Here is a 26,527-nt window from a genome sequence, read left to right as displayed (position 1 = left end):
TGTTGGCAACAAAGTCTAACAGTGTGTGGTTGGATAATTCCTTTATATGGACTATGATGAAGCATGTTGACCTTGAGTGAAGCTCCATCACGTGGCCTTATGGTTATTTGATCATTAAGATGCATCAATGCAAATGGTCGCTCAACTCAATGCCCTTAATGACGATCGCCATGAAAACATCAACTGCATGTTTGCGAAAGTCCTGAATAAGAAGCAGTACCTTTATGCTGAAGTCTCTGGAGTGACTGCTGAGCTCGACTGTGACCTTTCACCTCAGTCTGCTGTTGGTCTCGGCTCCAAACCTGCTTGCGGATTTGAGAGCCTCAATATATGGGAGCCAATAGCCAGCACAGCTTCATCAGCATACAAACTTCTCTTGGATGTGGACAAAGGAGACTTTGCTCCCACAGAGAAAGAGTCTCCTCTCATGACCGAGGACACAGCGTTAGGTAATGCTGGAGCATCCATCCACCCAGCTCAGCATGTTGAGTCTCAATCCAACCTGCTCCGCCTTGTTGAGGCTCCAATGACTGATGACTTCAAAATCATTGAGAGATTGAGGCTGCTTCAGCACTCCCCCTTTGGTTTTGACGATGACTACCACCTGGAGAAAGTTGGAAAGAGATACCTCTATGCTCCCCCAGGTGACACATCTGGATTTGTGGCTGACTGCTGCTCACCCTGTGGATCCACTCTGGGCTGCCTGGATGAGTGGGAGCCACTGGTCAAATCCCACTTTGACTTGGAGAAGGAGGGATTTGGTGAGGAGCTCCTCTACGCTTTATCACATCTCTCTAGATTTGCAGTTGACTGCTCCTCACAGCATGGGCCGACTCTGGACCAGCTTGACAAATGGGAACCTGTTGTCAGCAGCACTGACCTTACCTTACTCACCTGATGCAGTTCCTCTCAGTCCTTCTGGAGGAGGAGGAACTTGATGAAAAGCACATGAATGCTTCATCAGTGAGTTCTACATTTATGGCTGCCTGCGCTGCACACCATGCCCCGACTCAAGATCATCTTGATGAATGGGAGCCAATCGTCAAAGCTGATTCTAAACTGATGCTGTTCCTCCAGGGCTTAGAGAAGGAGGAAGAACAAGGTCCTTCTATCATCAAGAAGGAAACGTTCAGCTCTTGTGCACAGACTGAGGCCGCTGCTGAAAGCTCTGTCACCGTCCTGCATCAACCTGAATGTTGTGAGGGAACAGAAGTCACTGTCCTCTCTGCTGGACCTGACAGTAACTCCATCTCAGAGGAGGTTTTCCCTGTCTCTCTGGCTGAATACACCCTGATTCACCTGCTTAAGGAAGGATCAACCGACCTGCTTCAGGAGTCCCAGGCTCCAGACATCCAGGTTGAGGTCAAAGCTCCACCAAGCCTTGTGGTTGAAACTGTAAAGGACACCAAGGATCTGTCTGGTCTGACCCTGGAAAAGACGCTTCCACCCGTCCAACTGGTCGAACCTGCAGGACCTCAGAGTTCCAGTGCCAAAGACAGCCTGTCGACAAAACCAAAGAAGAAGAAGCGTGGCTTCTTTTCTTGGCTATCCCGCATATTCCGGAGGAAGAACAAGAAATCTGCGACAGCAGAGACGCCGCTCCATCAGACCTGCCAGACAGAAACAGATGAGCCAAAGTCCTGCTTGAACTCCCACTCACCTGCAGTCCACTTCTGACCTCCTGTCATCTTCCTATCCACTTTACACAAATGAACAACTGAATCATTTTATTTGAATACATTTATTTGCACCCTACTGTTACAATGTCTTTGTACATTTCTTCAAAACACACCTTTATTCCTGCAGTTATGGGTAACCTGTAGCCTAAAGCTACAGGCCTAAAGCCTGTAGCAGTGAAAGTGTATTAGTAAATATATGTTGGCCATTAACATTTTCTTTACCTCTATTACTAACAATATAATCAAATTTATTCTAAATGTGGCTGTTTTTTCACTGAGAGTCTTTTAATATACCACTTGCTTTCTGTAAAAAACTGTAATCCTAGAGTAAGTACAAGGTTGCTCCACAGTAAATACAGTTTAACAGAAAGTCACATACTGTATGTCCATCTGGTAATCGATGTTAGGAGAGGAGAGCCTAGACCAGCTGTTTGATAACATTTCTGTAACAATATAGCATACACAAAAAATATGGAACTTCACCACTCAGTAACAGACTTAATTGAACATACGAGAGCTTTATTGAATGTAATATACAGTATGTTGAGATGTAATATCAAATATGTCAATTCTATAATATAAAATGTTAAATAAAAACCTTCATAATCCTTTTATAAAACAATTTAGGGTGAAATGCTCCATAACTACAGGAAACAAGCACTGATAACATTTGTTTAGTCCCCCCTAATTACATTATTGTACCCTGTAATTCTTTTTAAAGTATGCAGTAATTACAAAAATAGTTACACAATAACTACCTCATAAATCTCTCATAATTACAAAATTGTTACCCCTTAATTCCCGAACTTCTTGTTTTGTTACCCTGTAACTACAGCATTGTTATTTTATTAGTACCCCATAATTACAAACTAGTTACAACATAATTAGCAGGCTGTAAAATAAAGCGTTACCTAAAACGGTAATTCAAATCAGACCGCCAAAAGAAAAATAATTCTCATCAAAACAGAGTATGCTATGGTTATTTCCTAATGTTTATATTACCCAAATAGCAATGAGCAAATGGTTTTCAACCATAATTATTGTGAAGTATTTGAAATTATGTGCAGTGAGCACAGACATAGAGGGAGGGGGGCCTCCACCAGGCCTGATCAAAACCACAGATTGATAAAGAGAAAATCATTGATTTCCTTCTTAACTTCAATCATCATATTTCTACCTCAGGCCCAACACTCGGCCCTGCTTTCTCCAGGCACTGTAGACCCACAACTCTTATGGATGTATTCACATTATTATACTGTATATTTTTTCTCTGACACATCGGAGTCAGTGAACTCCCCATGAACTCCCAACAGATAGGTGCAGATGTCAGCTGACCTCCAGCTCACTGTTGATTTATTCCATTTGAAACCAGGGCCAACTGGAAGCACAGCAGATAGTGTGGACTGATATAAAATGTAATGATGAGCTGCACTAGCACACAGTATATTCTATCTTCATAGACACTAACCTATGATGATGATGAGGATGATGACGATGATGATGACGATGATGATGATGATGATGATGATGATGATGATGATGATGATGATGATAATGGTGGTGATGATGATGATGATGATGGTGATGATGATACTATGAATAGGTACTCTGTCATGAATGAGAAACATGCATGGTGTATAAGACCAAGAGGCAGCAATACTCCAGCAGTTGATGCACAGTAAAATTCTATTCTATTCTATTGATTGGGGATTCTGCCCTTTGATACTAGCAAGCAGGTTACAGCAGGTTTATACAGATAATGGAAAATCCAAAGCGAGAGAATGCTCTATGCTATTCTATTCTATGGGCTTTACCCGTTGGCCCCGATGTTATCGTAAACACTTTTTACCTTTGTTAAAACCTGATCATGTTGTAGTAGGGCTGCACAGGGAAAAGAGTGTGAACCCTTTAGTTCATATCAGTTAATTGTTTATGAGCTTTGGTCGAATTGCAGGCCGAACCTCAGAGAGAGAGAGAGAGAGAGAGAGAGAGAGAGAGAGAGACAGACAGACAGACAGACAGACAGAGAGAGACTTTCGATTTAATGAAACATCTCACAACAAAACAGAGCACATAACTAAAATCAAATTAAAAACTCACTACACACACAACAACAACAGTATAGACAGTGCTGGCAGCCCTCACAGGTGCAATCAACTTTTAATACAGACAGTCAGAGCCTCTTCTCCCACTGTACATATCATATTGCATTGTGCAGCCCCCAAACATTCATAAATGAGCCAATATCATTCCTGAGAGAAACACAGACATATTCCACTCTAATATATGCAAAGACCCTTTCAGCATAGCTACAGGGTCTGTAGCACCAAAAGCCCTCACCTTGTCCCTGCAGGTCAGCCCAGTGGCAAAACCTGGGCAAACAGAAAATTCAGCAACACACTTACACAGAAGCAGGAATGAAGATCTTCACACAGAAAACCTCCACCAGCTTTTCACACAGGACCAGACAGAGGTCCCTCCCGTACCCACAGTCCTGGCACTACACCCTCCACACTGTATGACTCAGCAGGCTCCAGGCCCTCGGGACAGATGTATGGAAACCTGAGAGACCCGCAGTATTCTCCTCCTCTGGGTCCATCAGGAAAAGCTGATGGTCCAGCCTGGAACCGCAAGCAGTGCACACACTGGCTCTCTCCAGCAGATGTTAGTCCTGCATAACAGTTTCTGAGCTGCCTGGAGCCAGAAGGGGAAGGCAGAGAGAGAGAGGAGAGACAATGACACACACACACACAGACACACACAAACACACACAAAGACAAATATTGCCTTAATTTCAGTGGGCCAGCTGGCTGATCTGCTGGACGCTGGACACTAGGTGGCACCATCAACTCACTGGAAACATGACTGGAATTTTAAACAGCTCCCAGCACACACTGCCTAGATGTCACCCCTTCTCTTCTCTTCTCTTCTCTTCTCTTCTCTTCTCTTCTCTTCTCTTCTCTTCTCTTCTCTTCTCTTGTTGAGGACGTTTCTCAGTATCTGCAAAGGGACAAAAACACTTGCTTAAAATGATGCCAATAGACGCAGAATGGCTTTTGTGTAATAAGTATAGTTTTTAGACTACAATTTCAAAATAGGATTAAGTGAGTGGTTCTGACTGCGGATCCCCAGAGTGGGCAATCCTATGGGAAAATGTGCATTAACAAAATGAAAAATTCCCAGCAAAGGAAAACATCACTTTAAGCTATAACATCATCCCATCATCCAAAGATGGCACACAACATAAAGGTCAAAGGAGACTAAGATGATTCAGGTCCCTGTAGTTTGAATTTAAGCCTGCACATCTTTGGCAGACACACTCACCAAGAGGCTTTAATAGACATAATAGATCCCTGGTATCTTTCCACTATTAACCAGGCAGTAATGTCCAGAATGCTTCGCTTGGTCTTTTTCATGCTCTTATACACTTTATATCATAGAATTTCAATGGACTGGAAATGGACTGTGCCGCAGTATTGAATAGTCAATTACAACTACAACAAGAAAATTACCACCACTGATCCAGAAAATATCGAGCACATACTGTATATGTATAATTTCACCCCCAAATGCAAGCAAGTACAGGCCAAATGTTTAGAATTAGCACTTTCATCATTCTAAATTACCCCCCCAAAAAAAGGTTTTAGAGCTATACAAGCAGCACTAGAATCCAAATTAAGATCACAACTGGGACAAGCATGGGGAAAAATAACAGCGATAATAACCCCGCACTGCTGCAAAGACATTTACAGCTGCTGTGTAGTGACATTTAGTGTACACAGTGAATATAAATGTGCGGAGGCGAGGCTATTGCTCTTACTTATGTGTAAGGAGTTATTGTTTTATATTTACTGTGCTCTCATCTGTCCCCATCTCTGAAGCAGTACTTAGCAGTCCACTTTACTATTCTGGTATTCCAGTGAAGACTGAGAGCATGGGGCTATTTTCTGCTGCAGGGATGTTGGATGTTCCAGGCCTTTTCCCTCGCCTAGATCTTAAATTAGAGCTTTCGGTGCCTGTGACTTTGGAAAGACTTAACTTAAATCCCTCTCGTTACTCGTGTGAGAACACACATCACACACTAATTTTACACACACAGGAGCTATTTCCCACACACATTCAAGATTTCTCTCTCTCCCACGCAACTTTGGTTTTTTGTCTTTCTGTGTGTGTGTGTGTGTGTGTGTTTGTGTTATCTCTCATTTTCTGTCTCTCTCTCTCTCTCAGACACACACACACTCAGATAATTCACTTTCGATGTAAACTACATGCGTGTGTGTGCATCACACCGAGATTAACATGTATCCTACCTGACCTGGCATGATTTAATGAAGCACACTAATAGCACCAGGTCTGTATCATGCTCCGTAACACACACACACACACACACACACACACACACACACACACACACAAACCACCACCCCGGCCATCACTCTCCCTTCTCGGCTGCTGTAGTGCGGTTCCACAGGGAGCCTTGAGGCTGACTTATGGCCTTGCAAACGGCACACTCGGCTGGGCCTGTAATGTGTTGCTTGAGCTCTAAAATATCACACCCGAAGGGGAAGGAAAAAAACAAATCTTAATTAAAAAATGAACCTGTCTTGAACCACCAGCTTAAACGGATACAGATTTATTCAGACAAGGTCCAACCTAGAATTGCATCACCTCTTGTCAAAACAGCAGAACGATGAAAACTAAAAAAGGAAGGAGGAAACAAAACAAAAACAGAAGCTCTTCTGCTGCTGTATATATTGCATTGTGCAGCTTCCAAATATTCATAAATGAGACGATATCATTCCTGAGAGAAAAATATTCACATATTGCGGTCTAAGAAGTGCAGAAAACCTTTCAGCATTGCTACAGGGTCTGTAGGACCAAAAGCCCTTACAGAAAGAAGGAAAGAAAGAAAGAAAGAAAGAAAGAGCATGTCTAACTTCATTTCTCCATGTCTCATCTGTCCCTGCCTCTCTCTCTCTGTCTGTCTCTCTCTCCCTTTCTCTCTCTCTCTCTCTCTCTCTCTCTCTCTCTCTCTCTCTCTCTCTCTCTCTCTCTCTCCCTCTCTCTCTCAGTATTAACAGGCTGGAATTTGCCTGAACAACACTGAAGACATGCGCGCTGAACAGGGGGAGGAGGTGGAGAGGCGACGGTCTTGTTTTCATGTTTTGTGTTGACTGCACGACCACTCAATTATGGTCCGGAACTCTCATGCTGTAATCTCCCGTTTGTGTGGACAGATGGAAAAGTGAGGAGGGATTTATTTTTTCCCATATATATATGATATGGCCGAAAGCAATTTGATTCTTTGCTGTTTTGGGGCTCTTAGTGACTTACGGAACCAATGTGTTATCAGTAGATTTTTGAGATTTTTCTAATTATCGATCGCCCCCGCCGCCACCCTGAAGTTCATCGTTATCATCTTGGCCGCCGGGATGGTGGCCTTCATCGGAGCGGTTATCTGCATCATCGCCGCCGTCCACACCGGATCCTCCAGGGCTGCCGCTGCACCACAGCAACCAGCAACCGACAACCAGTCGCTGTATCCGCACTCCGCGGCGCAGACCCCGGCCGCCGGGGGCTCCGTGGCCCGCGCGGGATCCTTGGGCGCTCTCCACGGTTCTGAAACACCCGACTCGGAGGCGCCAACCTTCAACGTCGGGCTCAGCGGGCTGGACGGGGTCACCGGGCTCACCGGGCACGACCCCGCGGTCAGCCGGCTCATCTGTACGCCGATCCCCGCCGGCGAGTGCAACCCGAAAAACTTTCAGCAACAAGCGGATGACCCGTCGGTGTACGCGGGCGAGGACTGGGGCTTCCTCCGCACCGCCGCGGAGGAGCTCCGGCAGACCGTGCTGCAGCAGAAGGACCAGATCCTCACCGACCAGCGGACCATCAAGGAGCTCATGGGGAAACTCACCGAGTGCGAGCGGGGGCTGGACGGCCGCAGCAGCTCGGACAGACGGGGCGGCGCTGCGGGGCTGTGGGGGGGCAGAGTGGAGGAGAGGCACCGCGACCGGATCATGGTGCGGGACAGCCCCGCTTCGGCGCCCGACGGCGTCCACCTGCTCACCGTCAGGGCTGTGGATGAACTGGAGCAGGCGATCACTCAACTCAAAGACCGCATAGAGAAACTAGAGGTGAGTGAAGTGTAGAGAAAACGAATCTCCCTCTCCATAAAACTAAAACAGCACTTGACAAACGCGGGCAAACGTTTAATTAATCCCGCGGAGCGCTCTTTAGCCCCACATGGTTAGATTTTGAATACATAAAGAAGGATCTGCAGATTATAAGGTTGACCCAGAATGCCGTTTCACAACTCAGAAAACTCGCTTTTAATATTCATGAAGTAATATATAGCTCTCTCTGCTACAGTTAGCTTTAATTAGTGCTTGTCAGAGTTGACATCCTTGGCTATATATCACACTCCCTCTCTCCCGGTTTCTACTCACGCAGTCCCTTTCAGGGTTTCTGGGCATGTGTCTACGTGGGGTTTATGAAAGGGAGGGTTTTCAATTTTAAATGAGAACAAGTGAATGATCTAATAGCCTATTGCGGACATTTGTATTTGGATACCTATCTGTTGTGAAGGAGAATATTAAGTGTAATCATTGATTCGTCTATTTACAGTAATCATCTCCCACAGCAGTGGAATTTGAGATAAGGAGAGCGAGAGAGAGAGAGAGAGAGAGAGAGAGAGAGACATATAGCATATTGCCCCCCCCACCCCACCCCCAAACACACACATTTTTTTGTCCTACATATGGAACAGTTTAATTGCTGATAACACTGATATGTATTGATTATGTGTAATTATTACTAATCACCTGTTAACATCTACAATATTACCTGAATCAATACACTATATATTGCATTGGCAACGTAGGTTTATGTCCTGTAATGACAATAAAGCAGAATTTGAATTTGAGGGAGAGAGAGAGAGAGAGAGGGAGAGAGAGAGAGAGAGAGAGAGAGAGAGGAGGGGGAGGAGAAGAGAGGGGAGGATAAGGATGAGGGTGGAGGAGGAGGAAAAAGAAAAGTAGCAGGAGGAGGTGGAGGAGGGGGTGGAGGAGAGAAATACAGCATGAGTAACATGAGGCGTTCTCCTATCTGACCAGAATCTGATGATGTACAACCTCAATTTTGGCTGGAGAAATACCATCCATAATTTATGAGATGCCTATATTTGTTAAAAGCAGAGAGCGACACGCTCCTGTGCAGTATAGCACTCCATCTCCGTGGGTACTTTATGTAGGACATGCTCGTATGGGTCATTCTCTCTGTGGATTATTACGCTCACTTCGTTCAGTCTATTTTCCATATATAAACCTTCAAAATGGAAAGTGGTAAAATGCCATGTTCCAAAATATAAGCTTTACAGGAACTACGGAATTCTGACTTCTGTGTTTCATTGGCACATATTTTCCTATTATAGAATGATATATGAGTGGGTTTCATTGGTCCAAGGGTGAAACATAGTGTACACATACTGTAAAGAACAATGTGTAGCTTCAAACAGAGCAATACAATACCATCATCTACAGTATGTTCCTTACCTGTGGATTTGGTGTGTATAGTTTGTCAACAAACAAAGCTGGTGCCATATAGTTCTCACTTAATAACCCCAACAGTGTACTTATAGGCACTTGGCCTAGTTTAATAGCACAAGGGATAGTTACATCAGATCCTTTGTACTGGTGAATGTAAAAAATAGGAGTACTCATGTGGGACTACAGGTCAGGTCAAATGATCATGTAAACTTCACTTAAATCCTCAGTAAGACTTTCTTATGTAGATGATAGTCTGTGGATTACATGTGGTCTGTTCAGGCTGACTTGCTGATCATGCATGCACACCAGCAACTCTCAGAACCAGTCACCAGAAGTCCATAGAGACACTACAGTTGCCTCCTCTCTTCATTGGTCAGAACAGAAAAGTTGTCTTCAGCTGAATTTGGAGGCAACATTGCCCATTAGCAGCCAATCACATACTAACATTACTATACTGTATGTCCTGCCTCTTACCTACTGCTTTGGCGCTACAGTTTGCAATAAAGCCTGCTCAAATCTACCATGTGATGGAAGCGGGGTGATATGGTTGCAAGTGATGTGAATACACAGTTATTGGTTTTTCACTGTATGTTTGGTGTATTTTTAGCACTTCGATAAGGTCCCATATTATAAGAATAAAAGTGCTACCAGTTTTGAACAGTAATGCTTAAAGCTACAATTTTTCGCCTTGGGGGTGTTAAGTGTATCACTAGTCCCGTCCTCCTCCCCCTCAGTTTGCAGGTTCACACCCCGACACTTGCCAGTCATACTGAGGTGTAATTTGAAACAGCATCTAGCCTGAGGCTGAGGTAAACGGCATCCGCAGCAAACACAACAAACCTGCAATTAAAAAAAAAAAAAGAAAAAGCAATGCCAACCGTGTTTTTTTATAGGTCTTGTCTGCTGCAAGTTTAGCTTTGCTGTTCTGTTGTTTCTTACTGCTCTCTGCTATTGCTTTTGTTGCTATGACCTCCCGCTGTGCAAATGGTGTATGTCTCCAAACATCCCCAGCATCACTGAAAAGCCTATTTCAGGCAAACGGGGGGATTTAGGGGCACAAACAGACACAGACTGATAATGTATCATATATCGTATTTACTTATTGTTATTCTAATAAGTAAGAAGTTGCATATTGCACCTTTAAACAGTTCAGTGTTTCCTGCAACATCAGCATTACATTCCTTTTTATGTGGTGCTACCATTAAGCCATTAAGCAGACCAAGGCCCACATACATAAAGCTTCTAAGAATAGTTGTACTGACCCTAGGTCACTGGTCAGGTCATACTGTACATCTATAAGAAGCATATGAAATACAAACACTATATAGACTTTCTGGTCTACTAGCTGGTCTCCAAATATACAGTATGAAGCAGGCGTGGAACAGACCCTGGAACAGAAAATGTGACATTGCAACAGACACGTTTAGGTAGACAGCTGTTAGACACCTTTAACATTGGTGTAAAGTTAGTGTAAGGCATAGAGTACATGTAGCATTCACATAGCGTCGGCTTAGAATGTAAATGATGCCTGTGCTGCATCTATGGCATCTATGGTATTTAGTATACTTTCAGGATATTGCCACTTTGGTAGTTGTCTCCTTAGAAACGTCTTACGTCTGCACATGTAAATACCTGCCTTGAAGCCTAACCCCAGGCTCAATAACACAACTGTCAAATACAGTATATTTGATAAGGGATCACCTCGCTTGCCAAGACCCAAAGAAACGTTCTGTTTTTTAAGATTATTGGGTTTTTCTTTTGGCTTTATATGACAGTACAAGACAGACAGATTGGGTGTGAGAGGGGAGGAGGAGGTCCTGGGCTATATTTAAATCCAGAGTGTCTCATTTACATTGTACACACCTTAGTCCAAAGCATGGTTCATAGCATAGTTCATAGCTGTCCTTTTCAGCAGGCGTCATAACTATCAAAGTGGCAATATCCTATAACTCGTAAAAAACATGACAGTATGTCAAATGTATTGCATGCACTCCAGGTAGACCTTGCAGGTCCTGGCTCTCTAAGATAATTGCAGAAATCCAACTTCATATGATAAAGGCTTCAAATCTCCCACCTGCAGTGCACCATAACAGGAGTGTTAAATGACAAGTCAGTTATTACAGCAGATGTGTTTGTGCCTTAAAGGTACAGATACAAGGACAGCTTTCTTAGGCAGTAGATTTGAGCAATATTGGCAAAACAATTGGTCAATATTGCCCAAATGGGACACACTCAACATAGTAGACTTTGACAAGTCTAACGTATAATGACAAAATATCATGAATGGTGATTTTCTCGTAAACATTGCCTTGAAATGTACCTCTGTCATGACCTTAGGAAATGCTATTTAATGACAGCTGGATCAGTGAGACTTGTGAAGGATTTACATTTGAATAATTCTGTTCCACAACAATCCATTTGGAAGAAAAATCAATACCTCATTCAACATCTTCAAATATAGCCTAAACTATTGTGTAATCTTTTTTGTCAACCTAGGACTTGCATTACCTACTATCCTTTGAAAAGGGCAATAATTTGGTTACATTTTGTGCGATCGATCATTTCATAAGAGCTAGTCTCAGTTTTTTCAGAGAGTGGATATGTCGTTTTGGGATGAAACGCCTCATTTATATAGTCTACAGCATAGTATACAGTCTGCTTTTTTCTATATTCCTTCCCCTATAGTGTATTTTTTAGTGTATTTCTATCATCTTACATAATGTATAGCTATCCTACAGGCCATATTGACTGGCGTTTATGTATTTTGCAGAGTATTATATTTCCTGTATTGGTTCCCTGGTGGCTCTGGTGTATTTCTATATAACACAGTATGCTAGGGGGCTATACTGTACCATATAGATTTTGAGTATCTTGCAGAGTCTGTGTTTCCCACAATCCTTCCCTTGTGGTTTGGGTGTATTTTCAGTGAACCAGTATGCAGAGCGGAGACCGGCAATTTGTTGCTGTGAGTGAAATAGTGCATTCTCTTGGCACTCTTGCTAGCTTCCTAATTATTTGTTGTGTTTTCCTATGCATAATTGATTAAAGTTAATTGAAAAAAATCCCTCCAGAGATGAGATTGCTTATATTAACGAAGAGGTGTTCAGACCCAAATTAAGACCGAATCAACACTGAATGAGTTTACAATGTGGTCACAGTTCTTTCCTTATCTTTCACTGACAGCTCTGTGTCACGAGTGCTTTGAAGTAAATGCCCCGGTTTATTTATGCCACACTGTAATCACAATGACTCTAACGAATGCAGTGTGGATACACAGCCCAATCAACAATAACAGTCTAAATATTATGCTAGAGAATCAATTCTAAACAATGGTGCAAAAGCATGCTGATGCTCTATGGAGTAAGCTGTGATAAGCCTTGAGATTTTGCACACAAAGGGAAAAAAAAACCCATCAAGTTTAAGGAAAAACATTACAATAACTATATTAAAATCTAATGAAATCAGCCCTTGGATGTACCCCAGGCGTATTGTAATATTTCCGAGAAATCAATAATTGAATGGGTCTTGGAATTTTATGTCTCACACAGGCATGCCACAGCCATATAAATGTTGAAACGCACCACTATAGTTGAATATATGATCATCATGTGAATATATGATGAATATATGAAGTGTCATATCTGTGATTGTCATCCTGTTAAGTGTGTCTGATTCTGCAAATCAGTGGATCCAAGACATAGAATTGGAAACAAAAATCATGGCTTTGCCCAAGAAGAACATTTTTGCATGGCAGATGCTTTTTCACACCCTGCTGATGGCAATATTTGTCAGCTGAAATGTAGATGTGTAAACACAGCGAATGGAGGGAGGACTGTGCAGCATTTCCCTTTGATTGTAAAAACCCGTCCTGAACCAGTTTTCATCCGCCGTCTCTCCCTCCTCTGCAGTCAGACATTGGCCCATTTCCTCACAACCAGACGGACAGCGATACCTCCAGAGCGCCGGGGGGAGGCGGGCTGTCCGGCGGCCCGGAAAGGTTGGCGGAGCCGGGGCATGGAGCCGGTGTAGGCGGATCCTGGAGGATGGAGGACTTGGAGGGAGAGCTGGAGAGGAAGGTGGAGCTGCTGGAGAAGGAGAGGAAAGCCCTGAGGCTGGAAACGCAGAGACACAGGCAGGAAATCGACCAGGGCATCAATAAACTACGCCACCGCATCTCAGGACTGGAGGATGGTGAGAGAGAGAGAGAGAGAGAGAGAGAGAGAGAGAGAGAAATAAATGAAGAAAGGAAGAAAGATATAGCAGTCAGTTTATAGCAGTCACCTTTGAGACAAAGGGAGGAAGAGATAAAGATGTACTTGTGCGTGTGTGTGTGTCTGTGTGTGTGTGTGTGTGTGAGTGTGCACATTCGCATGTGTATATGAAGAGATTATAAGGAGGCAGAGAGAATTACAGAGGCTTATATTTGAGAAGGTGGAGAAAAATTCATGACTTCCAGCTTGAATGGCCATAATCTAGCCGACATGTCTCATTTTTTTATTATTCTTTATCAAATCAAGCCATGGGGTTTCTTTATGATGAATAAGTTATGTGTAACTTATGTACAGAGAAAAAGATCAGAAAGACTATGAAATGCGTGCCCCGCAAAAAGTGGACTGTTGAAACCAGATCAGAGGTTTTGATGTGAAGAAAGTATAGATATACAAGGGAAGCAGGAAATCTATTTGATCTTCTTGCCAATTTACTGTAGATTACTTGAACAGTGTTTCTTTCCTCTCGCATCCTCTCTCTCTCTCTCTCTCTTCTGTTCTCCATTTGTCCTCTCTCTCTCCTCTCCCCCAGGTGTCTCGGGGCATTCTTTCCCAGAGGGCTACAGACTGTCCTTCCCGTCACGGACGAACTACATGCACGCCGTCATCAAGCACCCCGTCCCGGAGCTGCGGGCCTTCAGCGTCTGCCTGTGGCTGCGTCCCGCAGAGGGGGGCATCGGCACCCCCCTGTCCTATGCCGTCCCGGAGCAGCCGAACGAGCTGGTGCTGCTGCAAGGCCTGCACACCCCCACCGAGCTGCTCGTTAACGACAAGGTAACAGTGGAGCTGCAGGGTGGTGTCGGAAAAGTGCTAGGAAAGGGTTTTCCAGCCGTGATACATCTATATCTGAAGTGAACTGGCCCGACCTTGGGTGCAATTGATTTCCCCACAGAGATTTCCATCACTGTCTATGGGTTATATCATGCATGTGCTATTAACTATATGACACGAGCCTGGTTCCAGACTCCTGAATCACGTCCCACCCTCTTGTCAGATTTTGTCAAGCGATTCAGAGAGTCTGGTGTTGCTCTAGTCAACGGCTTGTTCTCGCTCAGAGAAACAATCGAGCCAATCAGCGCCTTTGTTGGCGGGACTAAAGTTTGAAATAGATGTTGAAATCACCAGCTTAACCAACATATTGGCCATTCAGCCTGAATATTAGTCTAACATTCAACAGCTTATGAACTTTATGAAAAGCTTCTGAAAATTACAGTGTATTTCCAAAGCAGTATTTCTCATGAAGGCTATGGGCCATACAAATATATTCAGTGATATTTTCATCAGTGAGTTTTAACAAAAACATAAAGGATAGGATAAGAATTTAGTGTCCTCCAGCGAAATCAAGGATGAATTCAAACTGGTTACTGAATGGTTCACTTATTTGAATTTCTAAAACGAACTATTTTGTCTGTGAATCATAAAACAGCTTATTAACTGAAAAAATACAGTGCATTTCCCAAGCAGTATCGCTTAGTGAGGCTAAGGACCATGCAAATGTTTTCATCTACATTGTTTCATCAGCGACTTTCAATAAAAACATGACAGATGGCATAAGGATTTATTTGTCCTCTGATGAAATCACCCAAGGAAATATTCAAATTGGTTAAATGGTTAATTGATGTGTTAATTTGACTTTCTGAAATGTCCTATTTACTGTATGAACGACATAAAAAGCGCATTAACTTAAAAACCACAGTGTATTCCCTAAGCAGTATCCCTTACTGAGGCTAAGGGCCATGCAAATGTTTTCATCTACATTGTTTCATGAGTGAGAATAAAAACATAAGGGATAGGATACAAATGTAGTGTGCTGTGATGAAATCACTCAAGGACAGATTCAAAGTGGTTTGTAAATGAATGGATATGGGACTCTGCAGTACTAGTAAAGGATAGATGATGAGGGGCTTGATGGCTGCCTGTGTACTTATAGCTTTGTCTTTTGGTGAAGTACCAGCTTAATAAGCAAGGACAAGGAGAAAGAAGAATTTCACTAAAGGCATGGAAAATCAGTGACAGTTTCCCCACTTGTACTGTATATAAAACGCAGTGAACTGAATCTGGAATCTGAAATGTCTTTATCATGGAAAAAACAGTGCACTGTATTAGCATAAAAACATGTCAAATGAAATAGCCAATTTAGCAGACGAGCTAAATAGCCCCATGCGTGTGTTTAAATGACAAACTCAGGTACCATTACACCTCCCTGCCAACCCTTAAATGCAGTGCAGTGCCTTTAGGTAAAATTCAATGATGTGATTATGGTAATAGATGCCTGTAGGGATAGTTCCGTGTCCTTGTCTTGTCCTTGTCAATGTCTTTGAGACTTCAGAAATAACACCCAGCTGCTTGGGCCCTTAAGACTCTCATAAAGAAAGTATTATTTACTGCATTATAAGACTCCAACCTTGACTTGAGATTCATGGGGATAAAAAAAAGGCTTGTGGGGTCCGTGACCGATGTTTACCCTTGTAATAGCCTGTTCTGTATTAGTTGTTGTTGTTACCGATGTTGTCATTGATATTAACTTGCAAGGATGCAACTACAGGCTTGACTGGATATAGATTGGCCAAACCAAATGAATAGTTCATTATCAAACCAAGGGAATGGTTCATTATTAAATTCAAGCCAAATAGATGTTGAATATACTCTGCAACTGCACCACTATCAGGAAAATGTAAAACCTTACAATGCAAAAAAATTGCAAATGTAAATCCAAGTGCCTGAGTCAGCGAAACTGCCACATGCATTACTTTCAAATGTGTAACCATCAAAATCTTTTTCTTAGCTCGTCACACATTTTACAGCAGCCTTTTGGAATCCAAATACCCAGTTTATCTAAATTGCCCTATTGCTGTCCCATCTCTAGGTGGCGCAGTTGCCTCTGAACCTGTCCCGAGGCAGCTGGCAGCACATGTGTGTGAGCTGGAGCCAGAAGGGCGGAGCCTGGCAGGCCTACCAGGGGGGCAAGCTGAGGGGGGAGGGCCACGGACTGGCACCCGGGCACCACATCAGACCTGGAGGAGTGCTCATACTGGGGCAGGAGCAGGTGAATAGATGAATGAACGAATGAATACTGCTATAAATCAGTGAGTAAAGCATGTCACTAACATTGCCAGGGTTACGAGCTCATTTTCCACTGGGACCATTCATGCTAAAATTCTATGATGAAACAGTACCTTACAATACCATGGAATATGTTATAATATCTCCAAGCTTCTTATCTGTTCCCCCGCTAATTGTACTCCTCTTTTTTCACTTCCCTCCGTCTCTAGGACTCCCTGGGTGGGGGTTTTGACTCATCGCAGGCCCTGGTCGGGGAGCTGTCCCAGGTGGGTCTTTGGGACCGGGTCCTGACCCCCAGCCAGGTGGCCAGCTTGGCACGCTGCGGCAGAGTCACCCAGGGCAGCGTGGCCCCCTGGACCGAGAAGGGAGTGGAGGTTTCCGGCGGAGCCACCAAGGACCCTGGGGAGCCTTGTAGTAAACACAGCAGGAGCTCTCAGTGACGGACAGGAAAGAGATCTGATGGGAACGGCTGTGAGGGAATGGGAAGTGAGAGAAGGGCTAGGGAAAGGGGTGAGTTACTGTGGTAGCCATTTTAGAAAGCAACCTTCCACCTCCACAGTGTTAGTGCTACAGAATTTTATAAACAATTCTTTATGGCATGTCAGTGCCACAGCAGTGCAACAATATGTAAAAATGGCACTTTTATGATCGCTGCATGAGTACAGAGGCTTTGCAGTCACAAACTTGTGGCAGCCACAGCTGACGGCATCATGGAGGTCCAGTGGTTGTGCACAAATAATGGCTAAATATTTAATAACTGGGCAAGAAAAAGACATTCCTGAAAAACATAGTTGTGTTAGATCAATTTGTTAACATTGTAAGTAAAAGGGAATAGTCTGATAAAGAAGCTTTGTTTTCCAAATTTAGGGTACTGTGACACAGTAAACTGTTTGCTCTTTAGTCCTAACATCTGCACCAAAAAGAAGAGTCAGTTAACCTGAACAAGCTGGTGGTTTTTGGCTTTGTTAACTAGCCAGCTAACTAGCCAGCAGGCTAATTTAGCAAAGCAACCATGTTAACATGCGACAACTAGCCACTAATAATGCTAGCTTCTGTACTAGTTATGTTAATTAGTGTTCAAATCTGATGTGTTAGCAACAAGACAGTGATGTTTAGCTAGCTAGCTAAAGCTCTAACAAGCTGACATTATCTAAACATGAAATCGATCAGATGTATCACTGCCAAAATGATCAGTTCCCAGTCAAAAATAGTGCAGAAATGAACTGTCTATTTAATTCTGTTGAGACGAATGAGTCCTAAGTTTAGAAAAGCAATTAGCCGTTCACAGTTATTGTTGCCCAAGAGCTGAGGACCTCCGCTATGGCTGCCAGAGGGTGAGTAAATCACCTCAAAGCCCTCTATTGATGTGTTAGGGCCAGTAGAGTTAATTAAGGTCTGCGACAGTTTGGAGTTTGGAGTCAAGGTGAGACGATACAAAATGTTAAGAAAGTGGTAGGAATATTAAGTAGTAGAAGAGGGAGTAGTAGAGGATGAAAGAGAGAGGAAAGAGGGAGGGGGAAGGAAAATTAGGAGACAAGAAGAAAAAGAAGAGTATAAAGGAGAATGATGGAGGCAGATTAGGTACTTTTTTTTTTTTAGGAGTGATGCTACATTGTTTTCACCTTTGCATGATGTATTCATATACTTGTCATGTCTTGCCACTGCACTGTTTGCTCACAGTTCCAGAAAAGCGTGTGGTGCCTCTGCATTAAAGGCTGGTGGGTGACTGTCTTAGTCTTTGTCTATGGGAGTGAGGGTCTCTTTTGTTCTCTAAGGGTGTGCTGAACAGATCTAAACTGAGAAGAAAACAGTCTTATTCCCTAAGGAAATCACCACCAGTAGCAGAACGCTAGTGTTCTCTGGATGCACACTACACGTTTTTGACAAGATTTAGCCCCATTTATGTCATCCCATGCAAATTTAGAAAATCAAGGTCAAAGCAACAAATGTACTTGTACTTGCAGCCTTTCTTGCAGTAGTCTTACAGAGAAAACTTGTCTTAGATGACAACACTGGGTTTAATTAGATCTTTAAGAAATCTTGTAGTGTGCATCCACCCTTTATACTCTTTAAATTCATGGTCCTAAATGTGCACAAACGTTCCAACATTTTAAAACAGAATATTACATTAATGTTTCACATCTACACCACAGACTCATTATTTTATTTATATTCTTAGATATCGACTGTTTCCTCTTTGCAAATTTTATAAATGCAAACCACCGAGCATTGTGGCGTGGTAAATTATTAACAACCTGCAACCTCCAAGTCTTCTAACCTTCTACATTCCATGCATGAGATATATCTTTGTAACAGTGCATCCGATATGTTTTCGAAAAATCCATTTCTTATCATGCTTGTACTACACAAACATTTGGGCGGTAATTCTCAACTGTTGTATAAGGCATGATGTTACTCATAGATTGTTCAGTTCAAAGATTTATCAAATACTTTCTCTCCTCAGCATAAAAATGACTCCTTAGTGGAAAGTGCCTGTCGGGGTATTTGTACCCATGTAAACAAATCATCTACTTTATTATGCTGATGGAAAACTCACACTGCAAGATATTTTGAACTAATTAAGCATCAGTGTTTCCGTCCCTGGTGACTTCTCAAGTTTGAAGAGGTTTGAGAAAACGTCTGAAAACACCGTCATGGGACTTTCATTCTAAACTCCTACATTTGTGCAGTGCAGCCAAACTGGTGCTAAATCAAGTCAACAGCATCTTGTTGTGTCTAATAGTGTCTTTGATGATGCTTCTCAGTCTGCTGTGTTGTTAATATTATGCCTGTTGTCTGTTTAGCTCTTGTCAGAGCTTTTTTGGGGCTTTTTGATAGTGGTGTGGCATTATTCTATTTCTGTGTATGAATATTGGAATTGTAAAATAAGATGATTTGCAGTTACCAAACCAAGCTTTTATGAATTTTAGCAATATCAGCAATGTTTGTCTTTTTTACATGACCATTCTTATCTTTTTTTTTCAGTGTATGCATTGGTATCTGTCTCTTTTTCATGTCGGTGTGCGTATAAATGACACTACTGTATGTCCGTGTCTTATTTGGTGTTGTATTGTTCTGCATATGTGCTGTGTACAAATCTCAAATCTTTACAATTAAAGTCCTGATTTTCAGATGTAAAGACTGTAGTCCTTTGTCATGGTATCCTCTGGATTTCCTTGTTACCTTATTTCACTCATGACAAGCAACAAAAGTGCAATGAAGTAAGTACTTAAGTGAGAGAAACATGGATTGTCATTAGCGGCCACAGTGTGAATAATTGGTACACATTTCACTGCCTCTCACATCTGCTGCTCTTCTATCCAATTCAAGGACACACACACACACACACACACACACATACACACACCCTTGTAATTGAAGCGGAGCAACAACAAAACCTGCTGTGAGAACAAACCCACCCACAGTCAGAGTGCTCTCCACAAGAAAAATCCTTTTTTTTTTTTTTTCATTCAAATGAAAAAGAGGACCTCCATGCAGGTCCTCTGTTCCTTCTCCCTTTTTCCAAGCAAATTAAAGGAGCGAGTTCAAGGAGCAGAGCATGAAGCCTTCTCCCTCGGGTGTAGCAGGTGCAGGGAGAATATGTGTTATGAGTAAATAAAGTATTTGGGAGACCCAGTGAGTCATCAGCTATGACTCAGCTACTCATCTTCTATTTCCCGCTATTTCAGTCCCACCATTCCTCCATCTGGGGTCACATCTGATCTATTACCAATCTGTCCTCATGACAGCCCAACTAAGGAAAAAGGAATACACATACTGTATCTGTAGCATATTTACAGGCACAAATGGTGCAGGACCTCACATTCAGTGCAGAGCAACAGCACACTATAATACAGTATATAGTACAATCAATATACATTGTATAGCACATACAGTGTTCTATCTACCATGTGCTCTATGTATATTGATTGTACTTGGCATTTTTTCATGTTTTATATACATGGTTCATGTACAGTATACCTGGCCATCTGTGTATTTGCGGGTGCAGCCAATTCCCTAGTTATATATCAGTCTCTATCTCTCTTATTGCCTGTTATAATCACAATGACTGTTGTATGATGTATGAATGTTGTATGAATTCTTATCTTACATGGCTTTAATTATCACAGGCTGACAAAAAATACAAAATATGGTTTACCAGTGATGTAGAGATATCTCATTTGCATGGGAACCTACAAGCATGTACGCCACTAGCATGTAATTCCCACATTTCCATTTGTAAGTATTAAAATGGACACATTTGATTCTCGCTTAGCATTCATCCTCTCACCCCTTTGTCATTCTTCATTCTCGCACTCCTCTCATCTTCTCACTCCCCCCTCTCCTCCTCTGAATGTCATTTCTTCTTCACACCACGAGTGACTCTTGTCCTCTCAGCTCCCTGTCAAGTGTCATCCCGTCTTCCCTCAATCCCTCCATCCCTCCATTTCTCCATTCTTTCATCTCCTATTTTCAGCCATCGCTTCAGTCAAGACAGCCTCAACACGTCGACTGAGGGAAAAAAGACAAAAGATGAAGCTAACACAGCGAGAGGCTCTCACTTCTCAAGGTTGGCTGTCATGGATCTGTCATTTTTTACAGATGTGCTGGGGAATTGTGAGCAAGAAACGAAGGGAGCAAGCATGGCAGTGATTTCTAAGAACAAATAGCTATGAGTAGGAATTTAAAAACAAATCTATTTATCAGTGCCATTCTGCCTCAAGACATAAGTCACGCAACATGACAACACAAAGTCTAGATTTTCTCTTGGGCTTTCTGTGCACCAACACACTGGTGATGATTTGACAAACCATCACTGGAAATGAGAATTTTAAATATGAATAAGAAGGTGTATCAAACATGGTGACTGATAGTAACAAGGATAGTGCATGGATAGTACAAATGATCTTCTTACAGCAGATGCTGGCAAACGCTCCATTCTGGTTCTACTAGACCTTAGTGTTGCCTTTTATACGGCTGATTATAGCATCTTAACTGACGTCTCAGAAAATTTGTGGGGATTATATATAAACCTATTGATAGCTGTATCTGTTACAGCTCTCAATAGGTTTATATCTTATCTCACTGACAGACGAGTCTCTGTTGGTCTGGGTAGTGCTACATCCTCCGTAGGTCAATCTTCCTGTGGAGTCCCACAGGGATCCATCCTTGACCCTATGTTGTTCTCCATTTACATGCCACATATTTGTAGGCATAATATTTCCTTTCATTGTTATGCTAATGGTACACAACTCTATCACCTCCCCCGATGTAACTGCTAAAATTCAATGAACATTTTTGGAAACCTAACAGCAAATATCAAGCCAGCATCCCACATTGACTATTTCAATTCCCTGTCTTTTGGCCTTAATAGGAAAGCTCTCTCACACCTGAAACTATTCCAAAATGCAGCCGCTAGATCAAGTAGAAGAGAGAACATAACTCTCATTTTAGCAAATTTACATTGGCTGAAGTCAAGAGGTGATAGACACAACACTATGGAACAACCTCCCAGTCAATATACGTCAAGCTCCCTCTGTACATGATTTTAAGGCACTGCTCAAAACTCATTTTTATAACCTAGCGTTTTATTGTAAATTTTATTATGTCTCTGTTGTTTATTTGCTTGTTATATTTCACTGATGTCTTGTATTTGCTTTAATCTGTTTTACTTTCTTTTAATCTATGTAAAGCACTTTGTAACATTTGTTTTGAAAGGTGCCATATGTCAGAGTATTATTAATATTGTTATTAAATATCACACCAGTGGATATTACAACTAATGACATTGGACGGTACAAGACTGGTCAGCAAAATCTGCAATCCCTAATTAGTGTGAGCCCATCTGTCCTGAGAGCAACTCATCTCAGCCTCATGCAGCTAACTCATTGCAGTGGATAAGGCGGACTGAGCAGCGCTCGTTCACGCAATCCTCTCTTTTGGTAATGGATTTACAGGTTAAGTCCATCAAGGGCTCACCTGCCCACGCCAGAGATTCACCATCAGCTGGCTTGTGTCACACAACTCGGATTTAAACCGAGTCGTAGTCCTGCTAACCTCGTTACTGTGCGGGTATACTGTGTGTGAGAAACTGCTTAAACATGGTGGCTGATCTGATGTGTCACAGTAGATTTGCTTTGACAGTGCTGTGCCATTGGTGTTTCCAGGTCACTCCTAAATCTTATTGATTGATGAGTTCTAACATGATATTAAAACATGCCATTTGCTGGATGCTGTAATCCAAAGAGCCTTAGACTATCATGAGTGTATATATTTTTAGCCTACACCATCTGTTTGATGGTCATGTTTGACCAATGTGTGCAACATAGAGCAACATCAGAAGCCATTTTCATTTTTTGCTACAGGTGTCTAACACCTGGCTGGTAGAACTGACAGAATTACCTGCCACAGCCAATTTATACCCGCACTTGTCAAGCTGGCGGGTGCTGCTCTCACCACTTCTCAAAGGACAGAGATGTAGGGTGACACACACAATTTCAATGTGTGTCCACATCTATTAAAATCACGATTTCGCATTAAGCATTTTTTGTTTTACAACCTCAGACCCAAACATTGAAATTGGGACTTGGTTTCTTTGCTTATCCTTTTGAGACACACATACAGTATGAGACGGTCCAGACCAGAACACAGCCTGGACTGTCTCTGGAGGAGGCAGGCTACAGTATCAAGGACACGTGGACAGCGATGGATATATTGGCTGCAGCAGGGATTAAACCTTCCAGTTATGGGCAACCTCTCTGGCTACCACGCCGCCTTGCCACCTTAATCATTCAACACATATCATCCACAGCCAGGAGACGTTATTCCCTGTTAGATTACCAGTCTCCATCTAATCCACCATGTTCCATCTAGAAAAGGATAGATTGTAATCCCATATAATCCATGGAATGGATGGTCCAGCACCAAATGAACTCTCCCATACAGCTGCCCCACCCTGCTTGATCTCAGAGAGACATATATTGAAGAAACAAATCCGGGCTAAAAGATTAAAAGATCCTTCATAGTCCACTCTTCATATATGCTATTATTATTATCTTTGACTGTTCAAGTTCGATTTGTGTTCATGGGCAAGTCTCTCCCACACAGACTCTAATATGTGATGTCACCACAAGTGAAACTTTCTGGAGCTGCATCCTTGACAATGAATAAGAGACCAGATTTGCTGGCTCTTTGCCAGTTTCTGGAGATAGGAGTGCTTTTTCTGACTCAGAGCTGTTAGTGCTACTATGACAATAAACTCATTTGTGCTTTAAATGCTAAAGCAAGCATTCAGCCCACAAAGTCAGCTTTTCACTCTGTCAAATGAGCAGCTCCACTGTCTGTCTGTTGATGGCAACATAAACTGTTTGTCCGCTGTGTTTTAGCTTTGGGGGAAATTGTTCATTTTCACAAATATTGATTGAAGTGTCGAATTTCATATGAAAAATGTTGCTTCAGGGTGCATTTTAATTTAAAAACAAAGTGCTCTTCAGTGGCAGAACTACTTTAGAGGAAGGGACTGGCCTCATCCCCAATAGATGTGGACAGGTACAGCAATTAACAAGTGTCTCAGAAATATGGTTGATTGATTTTCAGTTTTAGCTTTCAACTCAGATAGTATTTTAGATGAAAGAGATCCAGGACACTGCTCCAGCCATACAACACTAATTTAATTCATTTCACTAACGTTTCAGCCCAGTTGGACCTTCATCAGAGAGTGAAATCATATGATATAAATCAGGGATCCTTAGAACTTGGGGACCAGCCGGGGACCAGAATGAATAATTATTCTTCCACACTGAAAACACATTACAGTACTACCCATCAACAGCAAAAAGCCTGCATCCTATTTAGTGTCCTAACCAAATGAAAACAGTAGAACCATTCTCAGTGATGCCAAACCAGCACTCCTACTTAGTGAAGAAGAAGATGCTGGCCTATAGTAGATAGTGGTTCTAGGTTTCTATTTTTGAAGGCCTATAAACTAAATTTCCTATGTAAAAAGATGTACCATATTATATTTATGATGCAGGAAAATTGAGTTGACAATTGAATTGAGAATGACTTTTACTGAAATCTGAAAATAGAGTAGGACATTTTAGTGTGGTGAAGTGGTTCATGTTACTGGAATAGTGCGCACAGTCAGCAATCGTGATGTGAGACTTGGTCGTCATCACGACAACTACTGTACATTCCATCAAAATCCTTAAATCCACCTACTCATCACTTTCCCTTTTGAACCAGAGAAGGTAATCCACCTACTCAGCCTCCACATGGCAGCGCACCAGATTCCTCACTCTGCTTCATCCACACACACACACACACATATGCACACACACACGAGTCTAGGTACCAGTCCAGCTTCCCCACAGAGGCTCCATCTGGACAGGAACACTGTTTTGCTCTTCCTCCATCTTTCTCACTCTCTTCTCCTGTCGCATTCATCCTTCCCTCCCTTGCTCATTCTCCCCAGCCTTCTTTTTATACCACTTCTGCTCCGTCCACTCATCCTCATTCCTTCAAATTGGTAGTCTTGTATAACTCCATGGGTATACAGATGGTCCTGTAGAGCTCCATGGGCAACGCATTGTAGTAACACAGCCAAGGTTACAGGTTCAGTTTCCGCTGAGGCCACCCATGTTAAAAAATATGCACTCATGCACTGTGAGGCATTTGAATGAAAGAGAGTATCTCATTGACCTGTTTTTTAACTCGATAGTTTGGTTTCAAAATCTCCTCCTCTGTTCTTGTTATCTCATGTTATGTAGCTGTTGGTTTTCCAGTCCGTGTTGAGGATCACAGGTTTCCTGTTAGGTCTGATGCCGCCTCGTTAGTCAGAATAATTCACCTGTACAGGCTCACCTGAGGTTGTTAAAGCCTTGCTATCCCAGCATGTCAGCTGGGGTGTTGAGGCGAGTGAGGACACTCTCTTTCACAAAAGTCTTCCACAAAACCAAGAAAAAGTTTTAGTTTATAGTTTGGACTTGGAGTAGGCTTTATTTTACTTTTGTTAGTGGTTTTGTGGCTTCTCTGTTGCTTTCAACTCTTTGTGAAACTCATGGATGTCTTTGGGAACCCATTGTTATGTTCATTGGTTGTATGAATGATGTGTTAGTTTTCTGGCTTTTCAGCATTTATCAGTTCATTTTGTGTTGTGTTGCTCTTGTCATCAATCTACAGTGTCCAGATTCCTAATGTGAAAACATTTTGGTTGTAAACATGTTACTAATATATGTTTTAGTGTGTCTATACACTTTCCTGCAGCAGTTTTGAAACAGGAATTTCAGTTGTTATGCTACTACTGTAAGTCTAGAGGATTTACAAAGAAACCCACATAGACAAGAGTGCTGTCACCAAGCACTTGTCTATGTGGGAATGTTCAAAAATTGTAGTTGTAGAGTTTCTCTTACTGATACTCAACCTATATGTTATACAGTGGTAGCCTTCGTACAAACCCCCCTAAATGTATTTATAATGCATCCACCCTGCATTAATAATGCATACAATTCTTTCTCAAAGGTTACACGGTAGAATCAAATGAGTACGCTGAAATGCAAAACTCTTTCCCTTAACAATTTCTGGAGACGGAGCAAAGTGCATCGAAACTTCAGCCAAGTTTCAGGAGAAGTCAGATTGAAAAATGCACAGGTTCACAAGGAATGTCAAAACAAACACCAAATACACAGGGTTATGTTTGTCGTAAGGGAGTATGTTATGGGCATTGGTTTTCCTCTCTGTTTAGGCTGGTTTCCCGTTGCTTTCGGTACTCCGTGTTTGCAGGTCAGCGCTGCAAACCAAGGCCACAGTTTTTGTTTCCTCTCAGTTTGAACAAATAGTTTGTTTCATTAGGTTTTTCGTTAGTTTCCAGTTATCGCAATGTTTTGAGCTTTCGGCACCTCCCTTTGTCTTTTTTTGTTTTGTGAGTTGAGCACCTCCTGCCTCTAATTGTATTGCAGCTGAGCACCATAAT

General features: G+C 42.3%; 1 protein-coding gene across 1 annotated transcript; it reads left to right on the top strand.

Annotated features, from left to right (window-relative positions):
• Nucleotides 1-7,084: 7,084 nt before the first annotated feature.
• Nucleotides 7,085-16,997, top strand: nptxra (neuronal pentraxin receptor a). The gene is made up of 5 exons (XM_071898492.1): nt 7,085-7,816; nt 13,135-13,417; nt 14,027-14,268; nt 16,361-16,540; nt 16,767-16,997. Exons 1-5 carry the CDS (start codon nt 7,112-7,114, stop codon nt 16,995-16,997), a joined length of 1,641 nt encoding a protein of 546 aa, XP_071754593.1. The 5' UTR covers nt 7,085-7,111.
• Nucleotides 16,998-26,527: the final 9,530 nt, after the last annotated feature.

Source organism: Centroberyx gerrardi, chromosome 7 (assembly GCF_048128805.1).
Source record: "Centroberyx gerrardi isolate f3 chromosome 7, fCenGer3.hap1.cur.20231027, whole genome shotgun sequence".
Classification (NCBI taxonomy): domain Eukaryota; kingdom Metazoa; phylum Chordata; class Actinopteri; order Beryciformes; family Berycidae; genus Centroberyx; species Centroberyx gerrardi.
Note: the sequence above shows the minus strand (reverse complement) of the source record. Positions and strands in the feature narration are given on the sequence as shown.

Bases quoted from the DNA above. Each gene is read 5' to 3' on its own strand.
- nptxra (XM_071898492.1), top strand. From the start codon at position 7,112: ATGGTGGCCTTCATCGGAGCGGTTATCTGCATCATCGCCGCCGTCCAC. The intron at 7,817-13,134 runs GTGAGTGAAGTG...CCTCCTCTGCAG, and splicing joins ACCGCATAGAGAAACTAGAG to TCAGACATTGGCCCATTTCC. The intron at 16,541-16,766 runs GTGAATAGATGA...CTCCGTCTCTAG, and splicing joins TCATACTGGGGCAGGAGCAG to GACTCCCTGGGTGGGGGTTT.